General features: G+C 43.4%; 2 protein-coding genes across 2 annotated transcripts in view; both read right to left on the bottom strand.

Annotated features, from left to right (window-relative positions):
* rabgap1l (RAB GTPase activating protein 1-like) overlaps positions 1–27,550 on the bottom strand; it is a 173,974-nt gene that overhangs the window by 75,664 nt on the left and 70,760 nt on the right. The window contains exon 14 of the mRNA XM_080731086.1: positions 1,641–1,754. Within this exon, the coding sequence (XP_080587212.1) occupies positions 1,641–1,754 (114 nt within the window). The remainder of the gene's footprint in view (positions 1–1,640; positions 1,755–27,550) is intronic.
* Positions 24,710–25,924, bottom strand: gpr52 (G protein-coupled receptor 52; the record flags this gene model as incomplete). Its single annotated transcript, XM_080746720.1, has 1 exon — positions 24,710–25,924. The coding sequence occupies one exon, from the start codon at positions 25,922–25,924 to the stop codon at positions 24,710–24,712; it is 1,215 nt and encodes a 404-aa protein (XP_080602846.1).

Consider the following 27,550-nt stretch of genomic DNA (forward strand, 5'->3'; position numbering starts at 1 on the left):
GATTGATTGATTATTTTATTAGACAAAAATGGAGAGTATAGTCAATACAATGGAAATTTAGTACAGTACAAGTACAGTTAAAAACCCTGCCTAAAAGGAACATCCCAAAAAAGACCTTTGTATGGTCTTTTTTACGTTTAAAGTCCCCGGTATTTAATTCATGGACATAACAAATAGCAAGCAAAGAAAAAATTCTATAATATCGCAGTTATAAAACCACTACCCCCACAATAACATAACAAGACACCAGCACAGGTCCCTGTGGGACTCCAGTCAGCCATACAGGGTTGGAGTGGTTAAGCACAGTGGAGGCCGATGCACTGCAACGGTGTACTGAACACTGTGAGGCTGTCAACATCGCAGGTGCACGATCCCCAGCGTCCACACACACTCAGCAACACACAATCTGCATACATTTACATACAAATGACCAGCAGTCGTCTGTCTGCCCACTGGCCTACATACTAACCTCTCCCACTGTCATCCTCTCTTTTCCTATCTCCCTCATCTCCCTCCATCCGTCCCCTTCGCTTTCCCCCTCCCGTATTCTATTAGAATATATTGAGTCTATTATGCGTTGAGGTAAAACACGGTTTCATCTCTACGATGTGACAGTTCTTTACTCGCGGGAGGTCAAAAGGTGAGAGAAACATTGTGCACCAAGGCTGTTGTGTTTATGTTACTCTACAGCAGTGGTTCTCAACCTGTGGTACATGTACCACTAGTGGTACTTGAGTTCCCCTCTGGTGGTATGCAGAGAAGTCTCCCAAAAAAGAAGAAAAAATATATAAGTGAGTGGAATATTTATATTATTATATACTACAGGTAGTTTGTCTGACCAAGCAACTGGTTGAAATAGGCTCCCCAACCGTGCTGAAATGAGAATGACACGTAACCGTTAATAGATGATCTTAGAAAACTAAATCTGTCCGAAGAAATGATTGGCTAAATCTCCATGAATTCAAACAGAATAGGAAGGGGTAAGTCTACGCAGCTGTATTTTAACATCAGATATTATGGTGGTACTTGGATAGTGTGTTTTTAGTATTCGAATTATTCGACCTCAAAGTAGTCAAATATTCAACAGGACTGGCCAAATTGTCAAATATTAAGTAAGCAAGAGGCAAACATTGTGAAAATAGCCGATCTACATGCTCACAACGCCTCGCGTTGCGAGGCGTTGTGAGCATGTAGATCTGCTATTTTCACAATACTTATCTGTGGAACCGAGTCACATTAATACCTACAATTCCAAGTGCTTGTCAGGGTGGGGGTCCCCAGATCAAATATGTTTATTTTGGGGGTCACAGCCTAAAAAGGTTTGAGAACCCCTGGTATAGAGCATTAACAAATTCATCCACAAGGAGCATTGACAACTCATTCTTATGACTTACTATCTCGGCAAGCTTTATAAACTATATCTTTTTTACAGAGAAAGAAAAAAAATTAAATAAGAGAATATTCGACTTCGGTGAACAACGTTGAATAGTGACTTTGATATTCGAATATTTGAATATTCGAATATTTGGTGAATGCCCTAGTGTGTGTGTGTGTGTGTGTGTGTGTGTGTGTGTGTGTGTGTGCGTGCATGCGCGTGCGTATGCATGAGTGCGTGAGTGCGTGCGTGCGTGGTGTGTCACCTTGCAGATCTTGAACAGCGAGTCTTGTCCGTCACCATCAGATTCTTTAAAGTAGTCGTGAGCTGGGAACGTTCTGTGGATGTCTCTGGTGATGACGCCTTCCTGGACAGAGTCCTGAAAAAAACACACACAACGTACATGTTTATGTGACCATGGGGGGGAGGCGCTATTGGGTATTCAGTGTGAATTTCGCTGTCATGGTTTTGGGAGGTTTGACCCGGAAGGGAAAATCATTTTTTTGACCGCTGTTTGAATCGCTGTGGGTGTTGCTTGGGTTCAATCCCCCTCTGCAGCAATTATTAGACTTTTATGAGTTAATTTCATTAAGCTAACGTCTCACAAAGCTCATGTCATACAGACGGACATACACCCAAAGCCAGATGTAGTGGAATGTTATCCAACGTTATTGTGGAATGTCACAATCATCGTGGACATCTACCTTAGTATTAACACCAAATAAATGGTAGGTAAAAGAACAGCACAGGAGTAATGAGAATACATTAACCTGCCTCTACTTTGTAGCAACTCTCACACTGATCACTTGTTTTATTAGGATAGTTTTGGGGCTTTTTCTGCCTTTATTGATAGTATACAGTGGAGATATAGACAGGCAACGGGGGGAGAGAGACAGGGAGAAAAGGTTGTCGGGATCGGGACTCAAACCCGTGACACGCTGTCAGGAATCAGAGCCTATGTTGTATGTGCCTGGACCTCTAGGCCAGCTCACGATCACTTGGTATTTAAGGAAATGTCTAACCCGTTGTTGTTGGCTGAGCAGCATAGCCTTGACATTTAGCTTAGCAGCAAACCTAGCTTTAGTCAAACAGTGCTGCAGCTCTGTACCAAGAGACCCAAGCTAAGCAGGGTGCATTTATTACTAACATGGACCATGGTAGGGCTGTCACCATTATGACATTTTACATGACGATTAATTGTCACTCAAATAATTGTGATTAATGATTTAATTGGGTTTGTGTAGTTGACAATTACATTTCTGTTTGGCTTTTAGGCCAAGTTGCACATGGTAGACACATAACCTAAACATACAAAGAAATTACTGACATAATTTGACAACCTTATACTTAAAAAAAGAACATTGATAGTGGAAATAGCCGATCTACAAGCTTGATGTGGAGCTTGTAGATCTGCTATTTTCACTATTTTTCAACATGGAAACGATTATGACAATGAAAAATAATTGCGATTACGTACAATTATTGTGATTAGACGATTATGTAAAAATTGTGACAGCCCTAGACCATGGCACCACTATTCTGTGCATGCCAATATGTGAACATTTGTAACATCATTTATGTCATTCATTCATTTTAACCCTTTCAAGGCCACCTTTTCGTGCCTGAACACTTTCCTTTGTGCATGTACAGGAACAGGATGAAGTTAGCTTGAAGTTAGCTATTGGCTACCAAGCATTTTAGAAGCCCTATTTTCAGCAATTTAGCCGTGATTAAACCTTGCACACCTCATGGATATGCATGGAACAGAGAAAATGAGCTCAAAAGATCCTGGATTGCATTGGAGTGGATGGTAAATATCGGCGGCGCGACGCTCTCACAGGCCGTGTAAACAGATGACGGCCGGCGCTCAAAAAAAAAAGAAAAAAAAAAGAAAAGGCACCCAGGACGTTAATAAATATCCCGAACTAGTTCGGGATAGGCACAATAAGAGTTAAATATTGTTGATAAATATGGTATTGTGGATCTTATCGTGATCATCGTATGGTCAATGTGTGGTAGTGTTACATCCTTATGAAACACTCTGAAGTATTCCAGTGTTGGAAAGTAACTAAGTACATTTATTCAAGTAGCCTACTCTACTTGTTTTAGGTACTTTTACTTTACTGGAGTATTTCCAATTGCAATTTTCAGTTCTTTTACTTCTACTCCACTACATCTCAGAGGCAAATATTGTACTTTTAATCCACTACATGAAAACTTTAGTTACTTTGCAGGTATAAATTATAATGTTATAAAACATAAACCACCCTATTGTATACCTTGTCTATTTGAAAATAGCCGATCTACAAGCTCACAATGTGTCACATTGCGACGTGTTATGAGCTTGTAGATGTGATAGTTTCAAATATTTTGGATTTTTTCTTTTGGTACTTTAAGTACATTTTGATGCCAACACACTCACACTCTCAAACGCACGCATGGCCAGATCGGAGTCGTCTACAGAGTTACAGAGTTGTACACGTGCACCTTGATTCAATAATCCACTAACGACACAATTAATCACAGACGGCATCAATCAACTGACTATCCCACTACACAATTAATTACAGACAGCATCAATCAACTGACTATCAGACTACAAAATCAATTATGGACAGCGTCACTCTACCGACGACCTCTCCACTGTGCTCTGTTCTCGGCTCGTTTCACACTGCTTTTCTCACAATATTGTATTATTATCTTCTTTCTGCCTATGATGACATCATGTGTAGTTAACTTCAACTATATCTGTCATTATAACTAGAAGATGTGTGGTTGTCGTGACGGGAGTCACACTTGCAAATGAATTCTGCTTTGCCATTTGAATTTCCCCCATTGAAGTCAATGGGGAAATGAATTCACTAATAAATGAATGGCCATATATGGAGATCTCTGGGTCAGTCCGTGTCCCTTTTATTCCCCTGATGTCTTCAATATTAAACTCATATCTTGGAATGCCCATAAATGGACATACTGTGTCAGTCTCAGGTGGTCTATGATGTCAGACATCTATGAGGTCAGTCATCTCCATATACCAATGGAAAGTAGTAAAAACTGCTTGGGACAAAACCTCCAAAGTTTTTTCTGCCAAACCAGCTAACTCCACCCGATTGGCCCTCTCTTTTTTTCCATATATGTGCTATTGAACATCCTTTACGTCTGTGTGTTGGTTAAAATAATATTGAACATTTTGGAGTTAGGAGGTTTCGGCCCGACAGCATAGATATAAATTAAACTATATATAACATATCTCTTAGCAAAATGCACCCCTACTTTTATGGTGAAGCCGGTTGATTTGACAAATGGCCCAAGTGCGTGCCACCAAAACTGTGGGAGGAGTAGCGCGGCAAAATAAAGTTTATCTGGAAAGGTGGATGGATGGATGGAAATCAAGTCTGACGGGACAAGTACTATAACGTTAATTCTGTCTATAATGGCATTAGGGCATTCAAGAATAGTGATTTTTAGTATTCGAATTATTCGACCTCAAAGTATTCGAATAGTCGAATATTCGACAGGTCTGGCCAAACTGTCAAATATTAAGTAAGCAAGAGGCGAACATTGTCAAAATAGCCAATCTACATGCTCACAACGCCTCGCAACGTGAGGCGTTGTGAGCATGTAGATCTGCTATTTTCACAATTTCACAACTCATTCTTATGACTTCCTATCTCGCCAAGCTTCATAAACTAGATATTTTCTAAAGAGAAAACAAAAAAAACATAAAAATAAGCGAATATTCGACTTCGGTGAACAACGTCGAATAGTGACTTTGATATTCGAATATTCGAATATTTGGTGAATGCCCTAAATGGCATGTGCAGTTAACTATAATAACTATAATGACTTGTGTAGTTAAATCTGCACTATATAACTGTCCTCTTCTACCCCTTTGAACTCAGGTTCCTGCGCAAGTGCTGGCATTTCTATCATTGCTCAGGGATAAATGTAATATTGACGATCAGGTAACATCTTTGGTCAGAGCCTGTGTCCTGGTGAGACATGACCTCTAAATGTCTCAATAGAGGAGCAGGGAGGCAAAATACAACCACCCCAATTGTATACGGTATGTTGTATTATCATACAAAATAACAATGTATGAATTTAAGTTACATAGTGTCGCTTCTTTCTGCCTATGGGGCTTTTAAGCCGTGACATCATTTTGTAGTCAGACCTCCAAGCAGATTTATTATCAATATCTGTCCCTCGGTATTTCAACAGATCCGAGACAAAAATAACGACTAAAGTATAATTCTACCACTTTCCTTTCAACAATAAAGAGAAGAAAAATTAGTAAATAGTAAAAAAAGTAAAAAGATTCACGGGCGCTGGGGCCTTTTGGCCCGAAAGGTTCTCCTCTGCCTACAAAATGATGTCAGACTTAACAGCCCCATGATGATATGCATAGTTAACTTCTAAGTTTGGCCTGTTGACAACAACCAGCCAAAACCAAAGACAAGACGACGTGAATAACTAGCTAGCCTGTCACCATTAATTGTCATACGAAAATTGCAATTAACATTTCAATTGTAAGAATCACACTTCCGTTTTTAGGCTCCGAAAAACAAAAATACCACAAAGGGTAGATACGCCAAATAACAGATTAACTCATACGGACGAATGGGAAGCGAGTCCGACGACTCGCGCGAGAATAATTGCAAGTTATCTCCCATAATTGCGATCAGGTGTGATAATTGTGACAGGCCCAGGAATAGCAGCAGGCCTCTCTCTCTCTCTGTGCCTCCCGGCGGCGGCAGCTTCTCCACGCTCCCCTCATCTCTCTTCATTAGAGCGCTGGACAGACAGCGCTAATCAGCGCGCGGTAATTAAGCACTTTAGGCCTGAACGCAAAATCATATCTGTGTCACTTTAGATTTGAACCACTTTAACCATTATTTTATGCTTTAGCTATTCAAAAATAGCAGATATACAAGCTCACAGCGCGGCACCGAGTGCCACGCTGTGAGCTTGTATATCTGCTATTTTTGGAAAAATCTTGAGCATTTGTGCAACGTGTCAAGGATCCCCAAAATTACATGTATTTGACCCCCCCCCCCCCCCCCCCCCCCCCAATCTTAAAATATGTTGTTCCAGGGACCACCCAGAAGCAAATATTTGAGTTACAAATGTTTTAAAAAGATATATCCACTTCTGAAAAATCTGGATTTTTCAAAAACAGCAGATCTACAAACTCGCAGCGCGGCACCGTTTTTCAATAGTTAAAGCATGAAATAATTCTAGGCCTAAACGGGTTAACAAGCAAGCAGCCTCCTCCTCAGAGCTCTGCTGTTCCCACGTCCTTGGCCATCCAGAAGTGTCTGTCTGCCTGTCTGTCTGTCTGTCTGTCTGGGGTGCTGGAGGACAAACAGCTGGCCTGTCTGGCAGCCATCACACTCCGTTGTCATCCTGTAGGGCAGCGGTCGCCCAAAACTTTTTCATCTCCAGACCCAAAAGAGACATTTCATGCACGTGTCCCTGTGACCCGGACTGGTGAAAATAGACGATCTGCAAGATCACAACACGTGTTGTGAGCTTGTAGATCGGCTTGTAGATTGAACATTTTGACTACTTCTTACGTTTTTTTCCCCTTTTCCCCCTTTTTCTTTTTTTTAATGGAATTCCTTTTATTATTTAGTATTTAATAGTACGTTACTTTGAAAAAAAAGTTTTAATATTTAGTTTTTATGTTTTCTGTTTTTTGTTTTGAAACATTTATGTAAAAAATGTTGAAAACAAAGAAAAAATTAAGTGATATTTACTCGCAAACCATAATATATTAAAAAAAATTCCATGACGCACAAATGGGTCACGACCCAGTGTTTGGGAGACAGTGCTGTAGAAGGACCCTGGTGTCTGTCATCATGTGGGGTGGGAGAGTGCACTCATTCAATTCACCAAGCAACAAAGGTAAATAGCCTACCAGCAGAACAGTATTGCAGGCCATTTTGGCACATCTTTTGGGGGGCACTACTACCCAAATGTTTGGCTGTGTTCCTCATTCCACGAATGCCCGAAGCTAACAAGCTGTGCCTCTTTGTAAAGGTGACTAATCAACAATAAAAACTGTATAAAACAATACCAATTGGTATTGATATAAGACTCCCAAGTTACGTTTCCTAACCTTTTGTGGGTAGTTTATCACACACACACACACACACACACACACACACACACACACACACACACACACACACACACACACACACACACACACACACACACACACACACACACACACACACACACACACACACACACACACACACACACATACATACATACATACATACATTACACACACATACATTTAACAAAAGTTACAATATATGTATATCATGAACCACAGGTCTATGTACTGTACATCAAAGACCTATCAGGACTTTTCCTGCACTGAAATGTGTGTGTGCGCATAGAAAAACTAAAACAATTAGAAATGGTCAGTGCATTAACTGGTGTATTCCTAAACTGTAGACTACTGTCCAATGTGCTACTGTCAACAACGATCCATTATATTTCCTCCTGTGTTCTGGGTGAACAAACAGTTAAACTGTGGACAGACCAGTGATGTCTGGGTGGCTCAGGGGTAAAGCCTCCAAATTACATCATTAATTCAAAACCTTCTCATGCAGGGACGACCTAGATACACACTGCCAGTGGGTACAGTGTGTAATGGTGGCTGGCTACTCTGTTTTCTTGGTTGGCTACTAAAATATATCATCTAGGAACACACACCCAACGCAATAATAACTTTAACATGAAGCGTACCGTAAATGTTTCATTTTAAAAATCGTTCTACTGAAGTGGATGGCCACACCACAAGTATAATGCAGACAGTCGTAAACCATATAGCTTGGATCCCTTTCACGAGTTTTCGGGGTTCAATGTGAAACATTTTCACCTGTAAAAAGAAAAAAAGAAAGAAAATCCCAAAGATCATGATATGCCTAACTTGAAGGTGATCGGCCCAGTAGTTTGCAAGATTAGCTGCGGACACCCACACAGACAGACAGACAGACAGACAGACAGACAGACAGACAGACAGACAGACAGACAGGGGCAAAAACATGATACCCTCTTGGCTTCTGCCTGGTGGAGATAATAATAATATTGATTCATTATAGAGCAATTATCATCACAGTATTATTGAGTAGTTATCACTTATTATTAGGCTTCACTTATTGGCCAAGCTTTGCATGCCAATAAGTGCAGCTGTACCAATATAAGTGGCATCGCTCACACAATGTGTTCAGTCTACTCTGATATTTCCTTGTGAAATGTTGCAGCGGATGACCTGTCTGGATGGAGCACCGGGGTACGATGGGCTTGCTCCCGTGGTGGTGGGGCATAAGCTATACTCCTTTGGAGGTGAGAGGAACAAGAGCCACGGTGATCAGACTCGGGTGCACATCTTCAACACTGTGTCTTTATGCTGGAAGACGTTGCCCCCAGTAACAACTCGAAGAGGAGAGCGTCCCCTTGAGGTTCCTCCCATGCGCAGGGGCCACACAGCAGTATTGATACAAGATACCATCTACATCTGGGGGAGCTACTGGAAAACGGACTACTGCAACGTGCTTTATGCCATTGACGTTGACACCCACATATGGCTCACACCCACGATTTGTGGAACTGTTCCAGAGGCCAGGTGCTGCCACTCAGCCTGTGTCTTGGGTCAGGTCATGTATGTTCATGGAGGATACACAGAATCGGCTGGACGCACTAATGACATGTACAAGTTGGACACCGCCACAATGGTCTGGTCTTTAATTAACACCAGAGGAAATCAGTCACCTGCTTCATCAAGTCACTCTGCCACCATCATCGGGGAAAAAATGTTTGTATTTGGGGGACTTGAGAACCAGGACAAAATCAGAGTGTTTGACACAGAGACCAACAGCTGGCTGAGCATGCCTTCTGCACAGCTTCTTCCAGAAGGACGCTACGGTCATTCAGCCTTTGCCTACACTGGAGAGCTGTACATATTTGGTGGTTATGAAACAACCCCCGATGAACTGTGGAAATTCCATCCAGGGACCTTCTCCTGGAAGAAGGTTAAATCCGAGTGGAAAGGTACGTCTCTGAAAGTAAGTATGAGATGTTGCATTGTGGAAGATCGTGTCATCATCTTTGCACGAAGCACGAACACACTCCATGAGCAGTACATCTTACACTTACGTCCCAGCCTGAAGATGCTATGCAAGCTAGCTGTTATTCAGTACAGTCTGGAGCAGTCAGAACTCACACATGATATCACGTGGGAACTGGCAGTCATGACAAAGAAAATCTAACGGCGACTGAACAGCCCCACTAAGAGAAAAGGGATTATAATAATGGCGTCATGATTTTAACCTTCTAACCTTCGTGCGCACGCACGCACGCGCACACACGCGCACACACGCACACACACACACACACACACACACACACACACACACACACACACACACACACACACACACACACACACACACACACACACCTATAACTGGCATTTCCTAACCTTTTCAGCTTGAGACCCACAAGAGGAATGTTTGGTGTCCCAAACCTACAAATTATGAATTAACCACTAAAGCCCTGTTTAAAAACCTGACACATTGTGAGCTTGTACATCTTCAGTTTTTGAGCGGTGCAAACTGCTGCTACATTTCACTCTGTGTGTGTCAGGCTGTCAGCCAAAAACATTTCCGCACCGCTCAGTTCGCCCTGCAGTGTGATTTTTTACTATTTTGAAAGAAGTCTGAGAGAAAAAAGAAAGAAAAGAAAATCTTCAACATCTTTTTTTTTTTTGGTGTTTAGGAATGGTTGAAATTAAAACAGGATTTTCATCCGTGAACCATAAAACCATAAACCATGTTTTAAAGGCCAGCGTCCGAGAATGGCCCGCGCCCCCGACGCTGGTCTAATGCAGTGTTTTTTTGGGGGGGGGTCCCCAGATGACAGTGAAGCGACAATTTAAAGGACAACTTTCGTTTTTTACAACAAGGGTTCATATTTTAGATTGTAATTAAAGAATATAAAATATGAGTGTTAAAATGATTTCATTTACTTCTTTCTATTGTTTTAGAGATTTTTATTTCAGTGTTTGGGGGCATGCGTACAAGTGGCTAAATAAGTAATTCTACACAGAATAAGCCCATTCCCAAGATACAACGCAACCTTTCACGTTGGATGTGACTTATGGGGGCTAGAAGTGTTACTGTAAATAGCAATAAAGAAAAATGCTGGCATATTGTGTCTAAAAAGACATATTTAGCCACTTGTACGCATGCCCCCATACGTACGCATGCCCCACATTTTAGCACGATAAACGCAATAAAACAATAGAACGAAGCAAATTAAAACATTTTAAAATTCACTTTTTCTTTTCTCTAATTAGAATCTAAAATATGAACCCATGTTGTAAAAAACTAAAGTTGTCCTTTAAGGACTTGTAATACCTTTTTTATACCTCCAAAAAGAAAAAGAAAATAAATAAGAACATTACTGCACCAAAGTAATCAACAGACCATACTAAATAAAAGAATCTGAGACAAAAATTGTGAAAATAGTGGATATACAGGCTCGCAACGAGAGGCATTGTGAGCTGGTAGATCTACTATTTTCACCTGGAGGGCCAGAGGCAAATTTCCCTTAATGTCTACCCCTGAAGTGTGTGTGTACGTAATGTGAGCCCCGCATAGCAGGCTATAAAATAGGACTGGATCTATAAGTGGGTGTGTGCATGCGGCGACGCTGCGTGTCTGCACAAACTCTCTGTTGTAGTTCGGCCGTCAAACACCTCTGTGTAGTGACGCTAGAATGAATTTGCGTTAACTCGTTCTTATCGCGTTAACTTTGACAGCCTTAATAAAAAAAAATCACACCCAATGTGAAGTGAGCGGTGGTCGTCCTTGCATAACGTCTTCAGACTAGGATTTGAGTCTAGGATGTGCTACACACACACATTTTACTATGGCAAAACGCTGAGGAAAAAGGCTACAGACATACGCACAGCCATTCTATGGAGCGGTTTACCACCGCTCAAAAATATACATAAACTAAAAAAACTACTACAGTTGAATCACAGGTGAGCCTTTACTGATGATCCATAGATCATGGAGTGAGTAACTGAAAGTGGGGGGAAAAAAGTAATGTTTTGGGTGAACAACTCCATTAACACATTCCCCGCCATTTAACAATACCTTCGTACTCTATGGTGCCTCTGGTCTCCATAGACTTCCATGTAATTCATAGTGCACGGATCATGCACACCCATGCCTAGATAATTCACCATGTGTGTCCACATTGCTCACAGCTTTCAAACAAAAAAATCAGAATGGAAATCCGTTCAGGCATTCATGAGATACAAGCCATTATGTTTTCCTAAAATGTAAACAAAGATGGCTGCCATGTTTGATAGATGGGGTTGCTATGGGGGTTAAACATGCAATTTCGCGATTTCTATCATGCCTGTCCACATTTTTTGGGGTCCCAAAAAAATTTTGAAAAAAAAGTTTTTTTTTTTTTTTTTTTTCAAATGGCGGAAATTCTCGGGACTATCGGGCCTGGCAGGGAAAGACATTGAAAAAATCTCGGGACTATCGGGCCTGGCATGCAATGAGTTAAGAAGTGGAAAGCCTGCCCTGCACCTGTGGAGTCTCTGTGCTTCATTCAGTTGGGAACCAAGTTTCGGGAACCCTCCATGTTCTAATGACGGTTTCTCTACCCCTGAGCCACTGCCGCACTGCACTGTGTGTGTGTGTGTGTGTGTGTGTGTGTGTGTGTGTGTGTGTGTGTGTGTGTGTGTGTGTGTGTGTGTGTGTGTTGTTGCTGGTCCAGGAACCTGTACTGAACACAATGACTTTATACAAAAGTAATTTAGCTGTTGCACACCGTGCCTCAATCTGACCTCGGAACAGATTTAATCACATTAATGAATCATTGTGCTGTGTGAGAAAGCCGACCAGTAGGAAGCCATTGCAACCCTGAACTAAGTCCAGCGCACACACACACACACTTATCCAAAGGTATGTAGACCAAGAGACACACACAATCCTTGGTAATAACTGTCTAGATAAAAGTGGACGTCATTCTCTAATGCAATTTCACTGGCTTATGAGTACGCTCGCGCACACACACACACACACACACTCTCTTCCTGGAGGGCCTGGTTCCTTCGATGGGTGTCATAGCTAACAAAGTGAGTGAAAAATGCAGGTTGGTTTCACCCATGTCTAAAGGAATCACGCACACGCACACACGCGTGCACGCACGCACGCCAACCTGGGGAGACAACGGACTGACCTAACGCCTCCTTCTGCATGAGGAGTCCAAGTTGCTTCTTTTCAGCTGACAGGGGGGAGTTCCCAGGTTTGGACGTAGCGCGTGGAAGGAACACGTTATTTCAATGTCCTTTCCCTTCCATCAGGCGCCCCGGCTGGCAAGGGGGAGGCATTATAGAGACCAGGATTACTGCATGTTTTTTGTGAGGGTACCTACCCTAGGAGACATGGGGAGAACATGCAAACTCCACACAGAAAGGCCCTTTTGCCAACCCCACCTAGGGTGTGGGCGCTGATGACACGGAGGAGAGAACACGTCCCCAGCAGGAATCGAACCCAGGACCTTCTAGCTGTGTGGCGACAGCACTACCGACTGTGCCACCGTGCCCCCTACATGCTTACTGAAGTGGAATAGATCAGGGGTTTTCAAAGTGGGTGACGGGGCACCCTGGGGTGCCGCGAGATGATTTGATAATGTTTGGAATTTATTTGGACACTTGAAAAAATATTTAGTAGTTATTTTCAGTCAGTTCTAACCAAAATGGCTATTATCTCAACGTTTTCCTCGCAACATAATCACTGTCGGGCAGAAACCTCATATCTCCAAGTTTTACATGTGTACGTCTTTTGGTAAAGAAAAGCCCTGCTTCATCATACAAAACTGTTGCACAAAACTAGTGAAAACAGCCGATCTGCAAGCACACAACGCCTCGCGATGCGAGGCGTTGTGTGCTTGTAGATCTGCTGTTTTCACTAGTTTAGTACATTTTATAGACGATAAATACGAAATGAACGGTTTTGAAAAAGTTTGGGAACCCCTGGAATAGATAATAATAGAATAATTGCTAAGAAGATAATGGCTAGATAGATGTTCTCCCTCATCAAAGGACATTTTAACCCCGCTCATCTGAGCCCACCCAGGAGAATGGAAGACAGAGACTCTAAAGGTCCATTCACACTGAGCAATTACTATGAAAAATATAGTTTTGAAAATCGTTCTAAGCCAAGTGGATGGCAGTGTTCACACCAACTATGAATAAGAAATACAATGGTGAAAGATATAGTATCTTTACCCACAAAAGGTTCGGAAACCTTCCTTCGGTCCATTATATCTCCCATTTAACTCATTTGCTGCCATTTAACAATACCTTCGTACTCTCATATGCCTCCAGTCTCCATAGACTTCCATGTAATTCATAGTGCACGGATCATGCACACCCATGCCTAGATAACACCACGTGTGTCCACATTGCTCACAGCTTTCAAACAAAAAAATCAGAATGGAAATCCGTTCAGGCATTCATGAGATAGCAGCCATTATGTTTTCCTAAAATGTAAACAAAGATGGCTGCCATGTTTGAAAGATGGGGTTGCTATGGGGGTTAAACATGCAATTTCGCGATTGCTATCATGCCTACTACATTTTTTGGGGTCAAAATTTCTTTTTTTTAAACATTTCTTTTTCTTCGGGCATGGCAGGGCCGTACAACGGGATTTTTTCGGGCTCCTCGGCCATGGCAGCAAATCAGTTAATAATACCAATTGGTATTGCGTTCATATCATTTTGTATCGTTGATTAGGCACCTTTACAATGAGGTACAGCTTGTATGCATCTGACATTTGTGGAATGAGCAACACAGCCAAACGTGTGGGTAGCGCCTCCAAAAACGTTTCCAACATTCGGTCCATTTTAGTTATCGTGCCCAGTGGGAATGGAGAGAGAGATACTAGCAGATAGAAAGAGAGAGAGAGAGAAGCAGAGAGAGAGAGAGAGAGACTAGCAGAGAGAGACAGACTAGTTGAGAATAGAGAGTTGCATCACTGACAGAGTTATGTCAATTATTGATCATCTAAAATAACCTCTGTTTAATTCACCTCTCCTTCTCTCTCTCTCTCTCTCACTCTCTCTCCCTCTCACTCTCTCGACTGAATTTCCCTCACAGGATCAATACAGGTCTGATCTTATCTTACAAAGAGAGGATAAACAGACAGACAGGCAGATGGGTTTATAGAATAGGATAGGATAGGGTAAGAAAGGATAGGGAATGGAGTGTAGGGAATCTTTCAAATCATTAACATGAATAGGTCCATGTTAGAGTCTCTGGTGTTGCATCGTCTCCTACAGTGGAAACAGTCTTTTTGTATCTAATCCGTTGCCTTTGATCCACTCAGTGGTATTGACGTAATAATCACTCTTTTACTTTAGAGAAAGTGCTCCCGTGGGACCCACTCCACCCCCGCCCCCCTCCCCCCCAGATGGGGCTGGTTGGCGTGGCGACCGTACGAGTGGAGTGGTCCCAGGCATGGAGTGGGCAGCTGTCACAAGCACACCGTGATCAAATCAATACGTTTTGGATTTCATCCCTTTCTGTTTCATCCGTCACGATTACAAATTGAAGTTGATTCATCGTCACACTATTGATTAACGATTTAATTGGGTTTTTTGGCATCACACATTGGAACATTTCTGTTTTCCTTTCAGGATTTGTAATGAAAAAATTCCACAAGGACGTTATGTCAAATAACTGAAATATACAAAGAAATAGTTGATATTATTTAAACCCATTTAGGCCTAGAATTATTGAATGCTTTAGCTATTGAAAAATAGCAGATATACAAGCTTGCAGCGAGCTTGTAGATCTGCTATTTTTGAAAAAGTCGTGAAAATGTGTGCAAATCTTTGAATATATGTATTTTCAAAGCGAACGTTTGTAACTCAAATTTTGCTTCTGGGTGGTCCCTGGAACTAGATATTTTGAGATGCGGGTCCGTGGCCAAATAAATATCATTTTGGGGGTCCTTCACATGAAAAGGTTTGAACCACTGACATAGTAGTCTCTCAAGAACAGACTAACTGAGCTCCATTTAAGTGAAAAGGACCTTTTCTTTGACGATGGCAAGCTGACATAGAAACATAGGGTTTTCCAAAAAACCTTAGAAGGATTCAAAAGAATAGATTATAGAATCGGGTCAAAATTCTAATTTTCACGATTTTTCAAAAATAGCAGATCTACAAGCTCGCAGCGCGGCACTCGGTGCCGTGCTGTGAGCTTGTAGATCTGCTATTTCTCAATAGTTAAAGCATAAAATAATGATGGTTAATAAATGGCTTAATTTCATATGCAAAAAATTACAATTAAAGCGTAAAAATAGCTGACAAGGTTACAATGTGTCAGAAAGTGACACATTGTAAACTTATTCTAGGGAAGCTTACTGGATCCATGCTCTGAATACAGAGTTCCCTAAGGGAATGAATGAAAATTATTATTGAATTGTTTTTTGTAAAATGAAATATTTGACTGCACTGATTGTGGAAACTATATATGTAATTTGTATTGTATATTTTTATTATAGACTTTTTGTAACTATGAATATGTATGAAATGTGGGTAATTAATTCCCCTTGATGAGATGCAGCTGTACAACCTATTGCTTGGCTATATAAGTCACTTCTGACTGACTCATGATAGTTTGAAACGCTGAGGAAGGCCAGTAGGCCGAAACGCGTCCGTTTCTCTAGATAGACTGCTGCTGCTGTGCCTATGTATAAAGAAATAAATAATTATTGAAGTCATAATTCAAGAGAGTGCGGATATTCCCTTCATTTCAAACTTATTCTAAACCATTTCTGCTTTTTTATGTATGAACATTTTTCAACATGGAAATGATTGCGATCATCTCAACTAATTAGATGATGTCATAATTGTGACAGGCTTAAACATAAGTCGTAGGTACATACACATACATATGTAACGGATTCCATCAACAAGGTTTAGATGAAACAGTGTACAAAATCCACATGTTGACTGACGTCATCATAAACTACTACCTCCTTTAAGGTATTGTCCTAACACGGCCTACAATCTATCATCATATAATGTAATATAAATGATCTCTATAGAATTTGTTTTGTATTATAGTCTGCAACGCATGTTTTATTTAATTTTCACCGTGTATGTTATCTCTGGTTATCAGTGTTAATTTCATGTGTTTTTTCCGCCAAAACAAATTTATGTCGACTGAATCAAGCTTATGATATTTAGTTGACTAAAACTAGACTAAAACCAAAACCTTTCAGATGACTAAAATATGACAAAAACTAAATGAAAGTGAGCAGCAAAGCTCGAGCTCCACGACCGCAGAAAGACATTTTTGGTTCAGAAGCGTTGCCAAAAATTTGAAGATCAGCTCTAATAATAATACAAGCCCACGCTCACACACTGCAAAGCAAACCATTGGATGTCATATTCTGCGTTTATTGCATGGACAGTGAAACCAGAGACTTTGACCGGATAGGAAAAATAAAAAACGTAACATAGTTCCGCTAATCCACACACGACACCACAGCTACACAACCCCTATGTTATGCTGCATTATAAAGACTCAATTGTGTGTAAGTGTACAGCAGTGTAACAACACACACGCACGCACGCACGCACGCACACACGCACGCACGCACGCACGCACACACACACACGCGCAAGCACGCAAACACTCTCTCACAGTGTCATACTCAACCAGTAGTACTTTGAACATAACTAAATAAATACATTTATTATACAGTAGGATTGTTTTATAAGCTGCAACACCCAATGTAGGATTGGTATCCAGAAACCAGAGGAACCAGATCCAACATTGAGGAATTGAAATCGGTTCCAACACATTTGTAACCGTTTCTGGATTATTACATCTTTTTTTTTTTATCATACTTTCAGAGATGGACTTCACGTCTGCTGTGCAACTACAATTCCAGTGGTTCTCAAACTTTTAAAATTTCAAGGACCACCATAACTCTGAGAGTGTACAAACGGAACCAGTAAGGGTCCATTTGGTTCCATTGGTACACTCTCTGTTACTCTTTGTTACAAACCTATACAGTCCACTTGGAACCCCTTTCAAGTTACCCAGAGGGCCCATTTTTTTTTTTTTTTTTTTAAGGCCAAAATGATCAAGATATATTTTTCTGTAATAGGAATTGTTAGATGGAACTGTTAAAGGAGTAGTTCACCCCCCAAAATGACCTTTTTTCTACTGATTACTTACTTTTAATTTGTATTTGTTGACAAAAAATATATTATAGTAAATTGATTCCGGATGGGGACCCATTTCATTTGGGTCCCCATCCGGAATCAATGGGGGTACATTCTTAGGAACTCGACAAAAAACAAAAAATATTATTGAACACAAGGTCTCCATGGCAGTAATCAATAGACAAAAGGTCATTTTGGGGGTGAACTACTCCTTTAAGGAGTGGGACAGTTAAGAGGGAATCATTGAAGAACCGGAACTGTAAAAGTCAATATGAATCCCAAACCTAATCCAATGCACTTTTTTTATTTGTTGTTGTTATTCTACCAAACCAGTATGTCATCATCACCATATATATGCCTGTTCAACAGAATTGATTCATATTCATTCTGTGGGTTTAAAGCAGTGGTTCTCAACCTTTTCAGGCCGCGACCCCCAAAATAATCATATTTTAACTGTGGACCACCCCCCCACCCTGATGAGCACTAAGAGTTGAGGCATTACATTTAGTATAACACGGTTCGCGTTACCTAACCCTAACCCTACGAGGCGGTGTGAGCATGTAGATCGGCTATTTTCACAATATCTGCCTCTAATATTTGACAATTTGGCCAATGTTTAATTTGTCATTTTAGAAAATGTGTAATTAAATTGCCAATTAAGAAATGTGCTTAAACTTTATGTTGGTTTGTTTACTGTTGAGTGAGAAAACAATGTTGCACATTAATTAAGTTAATCATCTGGGGACCCCCCAAAATAATTTGGGGACCCCCATGGGACCTACACCTCTGGCAGCTCAGTTGTCTGTTAGAACCGCAATTCCCACAGTTCAAAATAAAACCACAGAAGTACCGCTCCAAAACAAATGCTGCAAGGTTCCTAGCGCAGAGGAATTTTGGAAAGCAATAATAAAGTTTACAGACACGGTATGTATTTATAATGCCTGTGTCATTTTTGTGTGGGGGGCCATTCAATCAAAAATAACTTTTGTTTGTGTTACACATTATGGATTAGACCAAATGCTGATCCCAATTCTGAGAAGTCCAAGCCCACAGATTACCCATGTTTTGACCGATATTTTGTCAAGAAAGTGCATCAATTTGAAAATCTTAGATTTTATTACAGTTTCTATTTGATAACATTTAACTTAGAAGCAAAGAAATAAAATAAAAAAAACTTTCTCATAGATAAAGATTTGAAATTAAGTATATTAAATAACAAAGAAAATAACAATTAACTTTAATTATACAAAGAAAAATCACGCAAGAAATGTACTCAACCACTATTCAAACACATTTTTAAATTGTTTGACATTTTTAGAAAATGTTCTCCTTTGATGACGTGCCCCAAAACAGTGACGTCTGGTTGAAAGTGATTAAACATCGGCTGCATAATTGACAATACCAAGTCAAATAATAAAAAGTCAAAAAAATATATATCGGGCAAACCAATATAATGGTGAAGGTTTTTAATCTGAGAGTGTAAAAGCGATGTTGTACAGTAAGCTAGATATCTTCAACATTTTTCAGGCCAAGGACCACTTGGCTGAGAAAGAGATCACGCTTTTACTATTTTGAAAAAACACTTTTGAATATTTCAAATAGATGATCTACAAGCTCACAACGTGTCGATGTAGATCGGCTATTTGAAGATTCTAAAATGTTTTTAAAAATAGTAAAAAAAAAAAAAAAAAAAAAAAAAGGGCAAAACAGTTTAGGGAAGGACTAAAATATAGCTGATTGTATAAAATGAATACTTAGTAAACTAAGCTTGACCTTTGGCTCTGTACTTGGTTTGCTCTTTTCTTTCCCTCTACACCAAACCTCTTTGCGGAGGCGTTGTGAGCTTGTAGATCCGCCATTTTCGGCTAATGTTGTAAGAATAGGGATTCTAGGGTTGAAAAGGTTAATGTAAAAAAAAATAATAATAAAAAAAAAGATCATATCACACAAAGATTTGGCCTCCCTGTAGTAACTCTGAGGACACCCTAGGGGTCCCGGACCCCCTGTTGTAGGCCCTAAATACTCACACAACATCCTGAATCAAAACAACACAAAACCGCCATATATAGAGGAATGACAACTTGTGCGTCAGCTGAAAATACATATTCATATGGCATTCTACTGTCTCAGTGTGATACATATTCATATTCTAATAGTCATTGTCTCCTTTGACATTTTCCTGTTGTAGTGTTTTCACTATTATTGTATGCAAAAAGACAAACACCCAACATTTGGATATGATAACGGCACAGACCAGGCTAAAGGCTAAAGAGAGAATTCACTTCACTTTGGAACCCGAATGAAACTTAACTCTGCATTCTCCTACAACGGTGTCGCTCTGCGGAAACAGAAGATCTACGCAGAGACTGACATGATCTTACGTGATGATTCATTCTCGCTCAAATTAACAATTTAATTGTGATTTGAACAGTGGAACTTTATGAATGCAAAATCACAGTTATGTTAGGCTTTTATAGGCTTCATTAACAAAAGGTGCACAGGGCAGATATGACTAATACAAATCTATGTAATGACTTCATACTTTATATAAATAGTGGAAATAGCATATCTACAAGCTCAAAACGTGTCACATTTTGAGCTTGTAGATCTGGTATTTCCACTATGTTTGATGATGTTATTATGACGATTATGCAAAAAAAAGAATTGCGATTATCTCAAATAATTGTGATTTGGCGATTATTTATTAATTGTGACATGCCTAATCTCAGAGCGATGTGATGCGTCTCCCGGCTTGTTCGGCAGATCAGGCTACTTTCGCAGAGCGACAGAATATAAACAAAGCATACTGTGGGTATCACAAGGTCCATCTGGTCACATATGAATGTCATGCAGTCTAGGACTAGTCCTTCCTTTTTAAAAACAAAAAGTGCAATGTGCCGTGTGTACGCGTCCAAGAACATGACATCTTTAGCTCTTCTCCGAAAAAACTAAAACGCATCTTCTAAGCAAAGTCAAAGGGAAGGCAAACAGAATTGGAGGAGGTACCGGTTAACATCCAGAAGCAGCATACAGTATAGCAGCCAACAACAGTCACCATGTCAAAGGAAGGGGGGTTTTGGTTCGTCGGGTTCGTCTCCAACCTGTCGTCTACTTGACTGATTTGCAATCTCTGTGTTCACGGGGAGGGCTGAGTGTACCGTATTTACGCGCGCATCCAATTCCAACCGAAAAACAAGTTGATTTCACTCATCAACTGGCCATCCATCAGCCAGAGAGGGCGGCCTGGGTAAAGTCATTAGTGATATCAGCTGGTGTGGAGTTGATTCTGAACAAACAGGTGCACTCGGGCCCTCGGCGAGGACATGATTAGAGAGCGCTCTAGAAAACCCACTGATGACCTAACGATGACTGGAGCAGCATCGATCAGGTCGGGGGGGGGGACTAAGGAGAAATCATTGGTTCGTCGCTTGGCTAACAAATAACAGCATGGAAGTCTTGTTGACGCCGTCTAGAAAACATCGTCCGATGGGTCGAGGGGAATGTACACAAATACAAACTGCTGGGGCAAAACGAAAAAAAAACGCAAACTGCAAAGACAAAGTGTTTGAAACACAACCACACACACAAAAACTATAAAACTAAAGGCAGTACAAACTATAGTCCCGAGATGGAACAACAGTCTTTGCAGTCTAAAGGGATTTTCTGTGGAACTGTCTAAGTTCCGAGGGAGAATGAACGAACAACTTAATAACTTTTACATCATCAAGGGCAGTATATACAGTATAGAGCCCGACCGATGGCAGATTTTTGGGTCCGGTGCCGATCCCGATGTGGAGAGCTCTAGGCCACCGATTACAGATGCTTTTGTCAAAAAGAGATTGCAAAATACGTTCCAAAAATAGGATTCGATGAGAGTTTCTATTTATACAAGCAAACAAATAAGCACACATAATATCCGTTATTCCGAATCCTAAGCTGTATCAAAAAATGTAAAATAGTCGATCTAGTTCACAACTGAGCTTGTAGATCTACTATTTTCATATATTTTTTTTCATGTTTGAAAATGTTCACCTATAATGATTGGGACACATTGCCGATACCAACATTGTAAAAATTAATAATAATTTAAAATAAAGTCTAATAATGTCCAATAGAATATGGGCCAGCGTCATACACGGGTCGGGGCTCTAGCAGCATTCAACGCCCAGCCGTACCCTGCCCTCCAGAGGCCCACTGAGGACCAGGGTCCCAGAAGAAAGAGCACTTCAAAGCAGAGTGATTGTGAGGGGTTTTACGCCAGCTGTCCACATCCAGCTCTACCATGCTTCCCAGTGGGCTTTATGCTCGGCAGCCATATTGGAAAGAGATTGGAACGCGTCTAGCAGATTACCAAGCGTGTTTAGGAAGGGAGCGCTCGTTTTATGGTTAGATGTCACAGTTATTGTCCACGACATTCAGTTATTGTCCACGACATTGCAAGCGGCGCGAAGGCCAGCGGACCTTGGTCCTGCTCTTCGCGCCCGAGCGCCGCAGGCGCGAGTTACGAAGCCGTGGTGAATGCAATCGTTATATTTATGCCCAGGCCGTAAGGCCTGGGCAAGCCCACGATAAACGCATTCTATTCACCTCCTCTGCGCGGTCCAAGTGACTACAATGGAGCGCTCCCTACCTCCGGTTCAGCCAATCACAGGGGGCTCGGCGGGGACAGGAACTTGTACAAGCTTGGGTATCCGCAAGACGCGATTGGAACTCTTCCCTTACTGCCTTCACAGGTGTTACCAATGATACTAATGAATTCTGTTCCATTTAGTGTCGCTAAATTGTTCTCAAACCCGAGAGAGCGTTTCAGAGCATTTGGAACCATGAATCATGAGGGCCCCTGGACCCAGCGGCGTCACAAGGGGGGGAAAAGTGGGACTGAGTTACTAGGGTAACTCAGGTGGAGGTGGAGGGGCCTTAGTTATTTTACACTTTAGCTATTGAAAAATAGCAGATATACAAGCTTACAGCGAGCGCGGCACAGAGTGCCAGATGCGAGCTTGTAGATCTGCGATTTCTGAAAAGTCGTGAAAATGTGTGCAAATCTTTGAATATATATGTATTTTTTAAGCGAACATTTGTAATTCAAATTTTGCTTCTGGGGGGTCCCTGGAACGAAATATGGGGAGATGGGGGTCCGTGGCAAAAATAATATCATTTTGGGGGTCCTTTACATGAAAAAGTTTGAGCACCACTGACATAAAAGGATTTGAAATATTCAAAGACTTGCCCAAATTTTCACGCTTTTCCAAAAATAGCAGATCTACAAGCTCACAGCGCGGCACTCGGTGCCGCACTGTGAGCTTGTATATCTGCTATTTTTCAATAGTTAAGGGCCCGCAGTGGATCCTTGTACCAAGGGCCCAGAATTTGGTGGACCACACTTTGAGACCCACTGGAGTAGCAGAGTGTTTCCAGTGAGCCAACATGCACAATGTCAGCACCCTGACTCTGTTTGACCAGAATGGAACATCATTAAATCATTAAGAAGAATGCAAGGAAGAGGTCCAATTGCATTACAGTATGGCTGTTGCATATAGAGCCCCAAAACTCATTACATTGTTACATTTGTTTATACAAAGAAAAATGTTTTCAAAAGAAATAAGGCTCCCTACTGTAGAGGCAACCTGGGCTTTATCTTTCCTCCATCTGTCTCAGAGTACCTATCTGTATCTGTATTTGTCTTCATTAAGCAGAGTCGTTTACATTGAAGCCACACAGCAAATCCTGATTCATTTAACCCAGAGTGTAAAAAATGGACCAAATCCACACCCTCAACCAGTGTATTCATTTGCAGTGCATTCATTAAAATGAGTGTTTTAAGAGGTATGGGGTTTAACCGTATTGCTGTTGCGGCTGCTTACAGCCATGTTAAAGGAATAGTTCACCTCCAAAATGATATTCCTATCGATTACTCATCCCAGAGACTTGAATTCATGTATATTTATTGTTTTTGTCAAATTCCTAAGACAATCATTTGAGGGGTGAGAAATGTATAGAAAAAGAATACTTTCAGAGGTGAACTACTCCTTTTACTGTTGTGGGAATGAAACTCATGACCTTACTGGGTTACCCGGACAGGCTGACAAAACTATTTTGGATAGAGAACATTTGCAGTCAAGGCCACATTATCATCTGTTACAATTGAACAGCGCTGTTAAGATGCATCTGTGTGCACGTTCGTGTGTCCTGGGAACACCCTTTCGACCCAGGTCAGCAGTACAAACGAGGATACTAGGCCCACGATTATGTGCTAACGATGCTAATGTGTAAGTATGCAGGGCCAAATCCAATACAGGCTAATCACATCAACTTTAACCTAATCCAATGAGATATTTAAGATCACCACATCACCGTGAAAAACTGGAGGGAAAACCTTAGTGAATATCTGTCGAGGGGATTTTGTTTTTTTCTGCCGATGATGTACAAGAGAAATGTAAACATGAAAACCTGACTGAAACGTCGTCGCGCACCAGCGTCAGGTGCTGATAATAGCAGCTATTCTCTGCACACGACACCGGATTCCGCAACGACCTACAAATCAAGCATTCTACGGGCCTGAGAAAAAAGCACTGGTGACACTAGGATGCAGGTGACAGTCACACACAGCTAAACCTTGTCACAACACTAGCATCTAGGTGACAGTCAGACAGCTAAGACCTGTCACAACAACCGTGTTAAATCGTCACCCTCTCCCTCCCCGGTAGCTTTGCTGGTGTCGGCTCAGAGACGTCGTGTCGCGGTGGGAAGATCCTACTTCAGTTCATCCCTGTTAAGTCAACTCGTAGTTCTCCAGCGACCTGAGCTCCATTCAGAGGTAAAGCCTCGTAGGTGCACACAAAACGAAGCCGGTATACGCTCTTTGAGCTTGTAGATCTGCTATTTATATACTCTTTGAGCTCGTAGATCTGTTGTTCTCTGGCACACGGCTGAGTATTCACTGACGCTAGGCTTGCGAAGGCTCGAGGTCAAAAGCTCAGGGGGAGGGGGAGAAAAGCGAGCTGTACAATCCACTCCTCGGCGGCGCGGGGTGGGGGGAGTATTTCAAATAGAGCCGGAGTTTGCCCGCTTCCTCGCCTGCTTCCGCGGCTCGCCGAAGTCCCTGTCGTCGGCGGCGCAGTGGCTGAAGGAGCACATGGTCTGCGACAGCCGGCGCATGCCCGTGCGGAACACGCTGTTGGACAGGCTGTAGATGACGCAGTTGCAGAAGCTGTTGCTGATGGCCAGCCAGGTGGTGACGAAGGAGAGGGCGGGGCTGTCCAGCACGTGCGAGCTCTCCAGCAGGAAGTAGACGATGTAGGGCAGCCACAGCGCGTAGAAGACGCTGGTGATGCGGAACAGCACCATGGCGTAGCGCCGGTCGTGCCCGTGCCCGCCGTGGTGGTGGTGCTCTCCGCCCCCGTCGCCGCCGCCAACCCCCACGCCTCCCCCTGCCGCCGTGTCCCCGCCGGCCTCCATCTCCTGGCTGGGGAAGCGCGCGCGGCGCTCGCCCATCTCGCGGCTGTGCTGCTGGCAGACGCGGAAGATGTGGAAGTAGGTGAAGCAGACGGTGAGCGCGGCCGGCGCGTAGAGCGCGCACACCACCACCGCCGTGAAGAGCGCCGACGTGGGCCAGGAGCGCGCGCACCACTCGAAGACGTCGCCGTGGTAGCCCGGCTTGCCCCAGCCGAAGAAGGACGGCAGGAACACCGCCGCCGAGTAGAGCCAGATGAGGGCGATGCAGGCGCGCAGCCGGCCCGGCGTCACCAGCCGCGCGTAGGAGAGCGGCCGCGTCACCGCCAGGTAGCGGTCGGCGCTGATGCACGCCAGGCACGCCATGGAGACGCTCTTCAGCACCGAGATGACGTAGCTGAACGCCTGGCAGGTGGCGGGCTCCTCGGCGCCGCCCGCCGGGTGGCGCAGCAGCAGCGAGAGCGCCGGCACCAGGCAGCTGAGGCCCACCAGGAGGTCGGCGTAGGCCATGGTGCGGATGAAGTAGCTGGGCGTGTAGTGGTGGAGCAGCGGCGCGCAGTGGAACACCAGGATCACCGTCAGGTTGCCCAGGATGATGAGCGCCGTGAGCAGCACGATCACCACCGTCTCCAGCACGCAGGCGTCCTCGGGGCCCGCGCCGCCGCCGCCCCAGCCCAGCGGGCACGAGTGGTTCCACGAGGCCTTGCCTCCTCCCAGGAGGAGGAGGAGCCCCCCGCCACCGCCCCCGCCGCCCAGGCTGCTGTTGGCAGCGGCCGCCGACGACATCGGAGCCTCCGACTGGTTCATGGACCCGGGAGAGAGCTTGGGAGCCGTCCAGGTGGGTCAGGTTGGTGAGCGGCACATGGGCTGTGAACTGGACACCTGCCCGCCTCGCCAGCCACTCAGCTGGTCCCTGTCCGCCGCAAAGCTCCCTGCGTAGATTGTCTCTCTCTCTCTCTCTCTCTCTCTCTCTCTCTCTCTCTCTGTCTCTTTTGCTCTCTTTCTCTCTCGCACACACACACAGTCAGTGCTTCCTCCGCCTCGCTCTCACATAGCTGGGTTTCAATCAAATGAAACAGTGACAAAGCGTGGAGGAAATCAATACATCCTCGGGGGAAGGCCGGCGGGCCGGCTCAGCTCAGCTCTCCTTTTTCCCCATCAGTCATGTTTAGACGAGCCACAGAGGAGGAGAAGAAGAGGAGGAGGAGGAGGAGGAGGAGGGGGGAATGGAGGAAAAACAGCAACAGCAAAACCAGCCCAGCTGCGCTCCCTGTGCGGAACGGACACAGAAGGAGCTATAACGGGCAGCGTTAGCGATGCGGCCTCCATGCGCTGCTGCCGCCGGAGGCTATAGAGGGGCTCCCCCGCTGATCAGCCTGTCTGCTGCCTCGACAAACCTCCTCTGAACTCCTACCGCCGCTTGTCACCGGGAGGGAGAGGGCACAATCTGTCCGACACATGAAAAAAGGCAAAAAGAACCGGAGGGGTGGAAAGGCAGAAACCAAAGTAAAAAAAATAATTAAAAGGACAAGCGCCGCGGGGCGGCCAGCAATTCCAGCAGGGAAGCAAAGCGAGGCAAAAGGCTGCTCTCTCTCCCCCCACCCCCCCACCCCCCACCCCCTCTAGAACAGATCCCCAGTCAGTGCAGATTAAACCAGTCAGAGAGCATGTGGCTTGGTTCTATGGCGTTAAGCTCCGCCGGGTGAAAAGCGAACCCGTACGTGTCGCTCTGACATTCAAAGATAGTCTTTTGTTGCGGGCAGGCCGGGCAGCGCCGGGCCCACGGGCTGCTTTTTTTTTTTTTTTCCACTGATACTTTTGTTTTGTGTGTCACGGTCACTCGGTTTGTTTTGGTGCCTGTCTGGGCTGCCTGTTTGTCCAGCTATTGTCTGAATCAAAACACAGACGCAGCCCAACGTCAACACAGAGACGTGTCCACGCCGGGCTCACAGCGCACGGCGCTGGACATGCAGGACGGGGCTGTGTTTACCACACACACACAGAGAGAGAGAGGGGGAGAGACACTGCTCTGCTGTGACATGTGTCCATATAAACAAGCGCTGACATCCGGCAAAGCGTGTCACATTATCCAACATGGCAGCATTGAACACGAAGAGTAATCCAACACGGAAGTATCCAACGTGGAGGGTTATCCAAACGAGGTCTGTCCAGGTCTGTCCAAAGAGGAGGTTTGTCCAGAGAGGAGGTTTGTCCAACGTGTCCCTGGCGGTATATCCAACGTGAAGAAGAAGAAGATGAAGAAGCCGAAGAAGAGGTCGTATCCGAGGTGGGTTGGCTGAACAGGAGCGGCGGGTGAACAGGTTCCGTGTAGGGAAAAGCAGTGAGAAGCCAAACAGAGTAACTCTCTGCAGCTCCGCTCAACAGCAACTCCTCACTGAGCCAGTTCAGCTCCACTGCCGCTCAGCGCCTGTG

Source organism: Nannobrachium achirus, assembly GCF_963921795.1.
Source record: "Nannobrachium achirus genome assembly, chromosome: 1".
NCBI classification, from domain to species: domain Eukaryota; kingdom Metazoa; phylum Chordata; class Actinopteri; order Myctophiformes; family Myctophidae; genus Nannobrachium; species Nannobrachium achirus.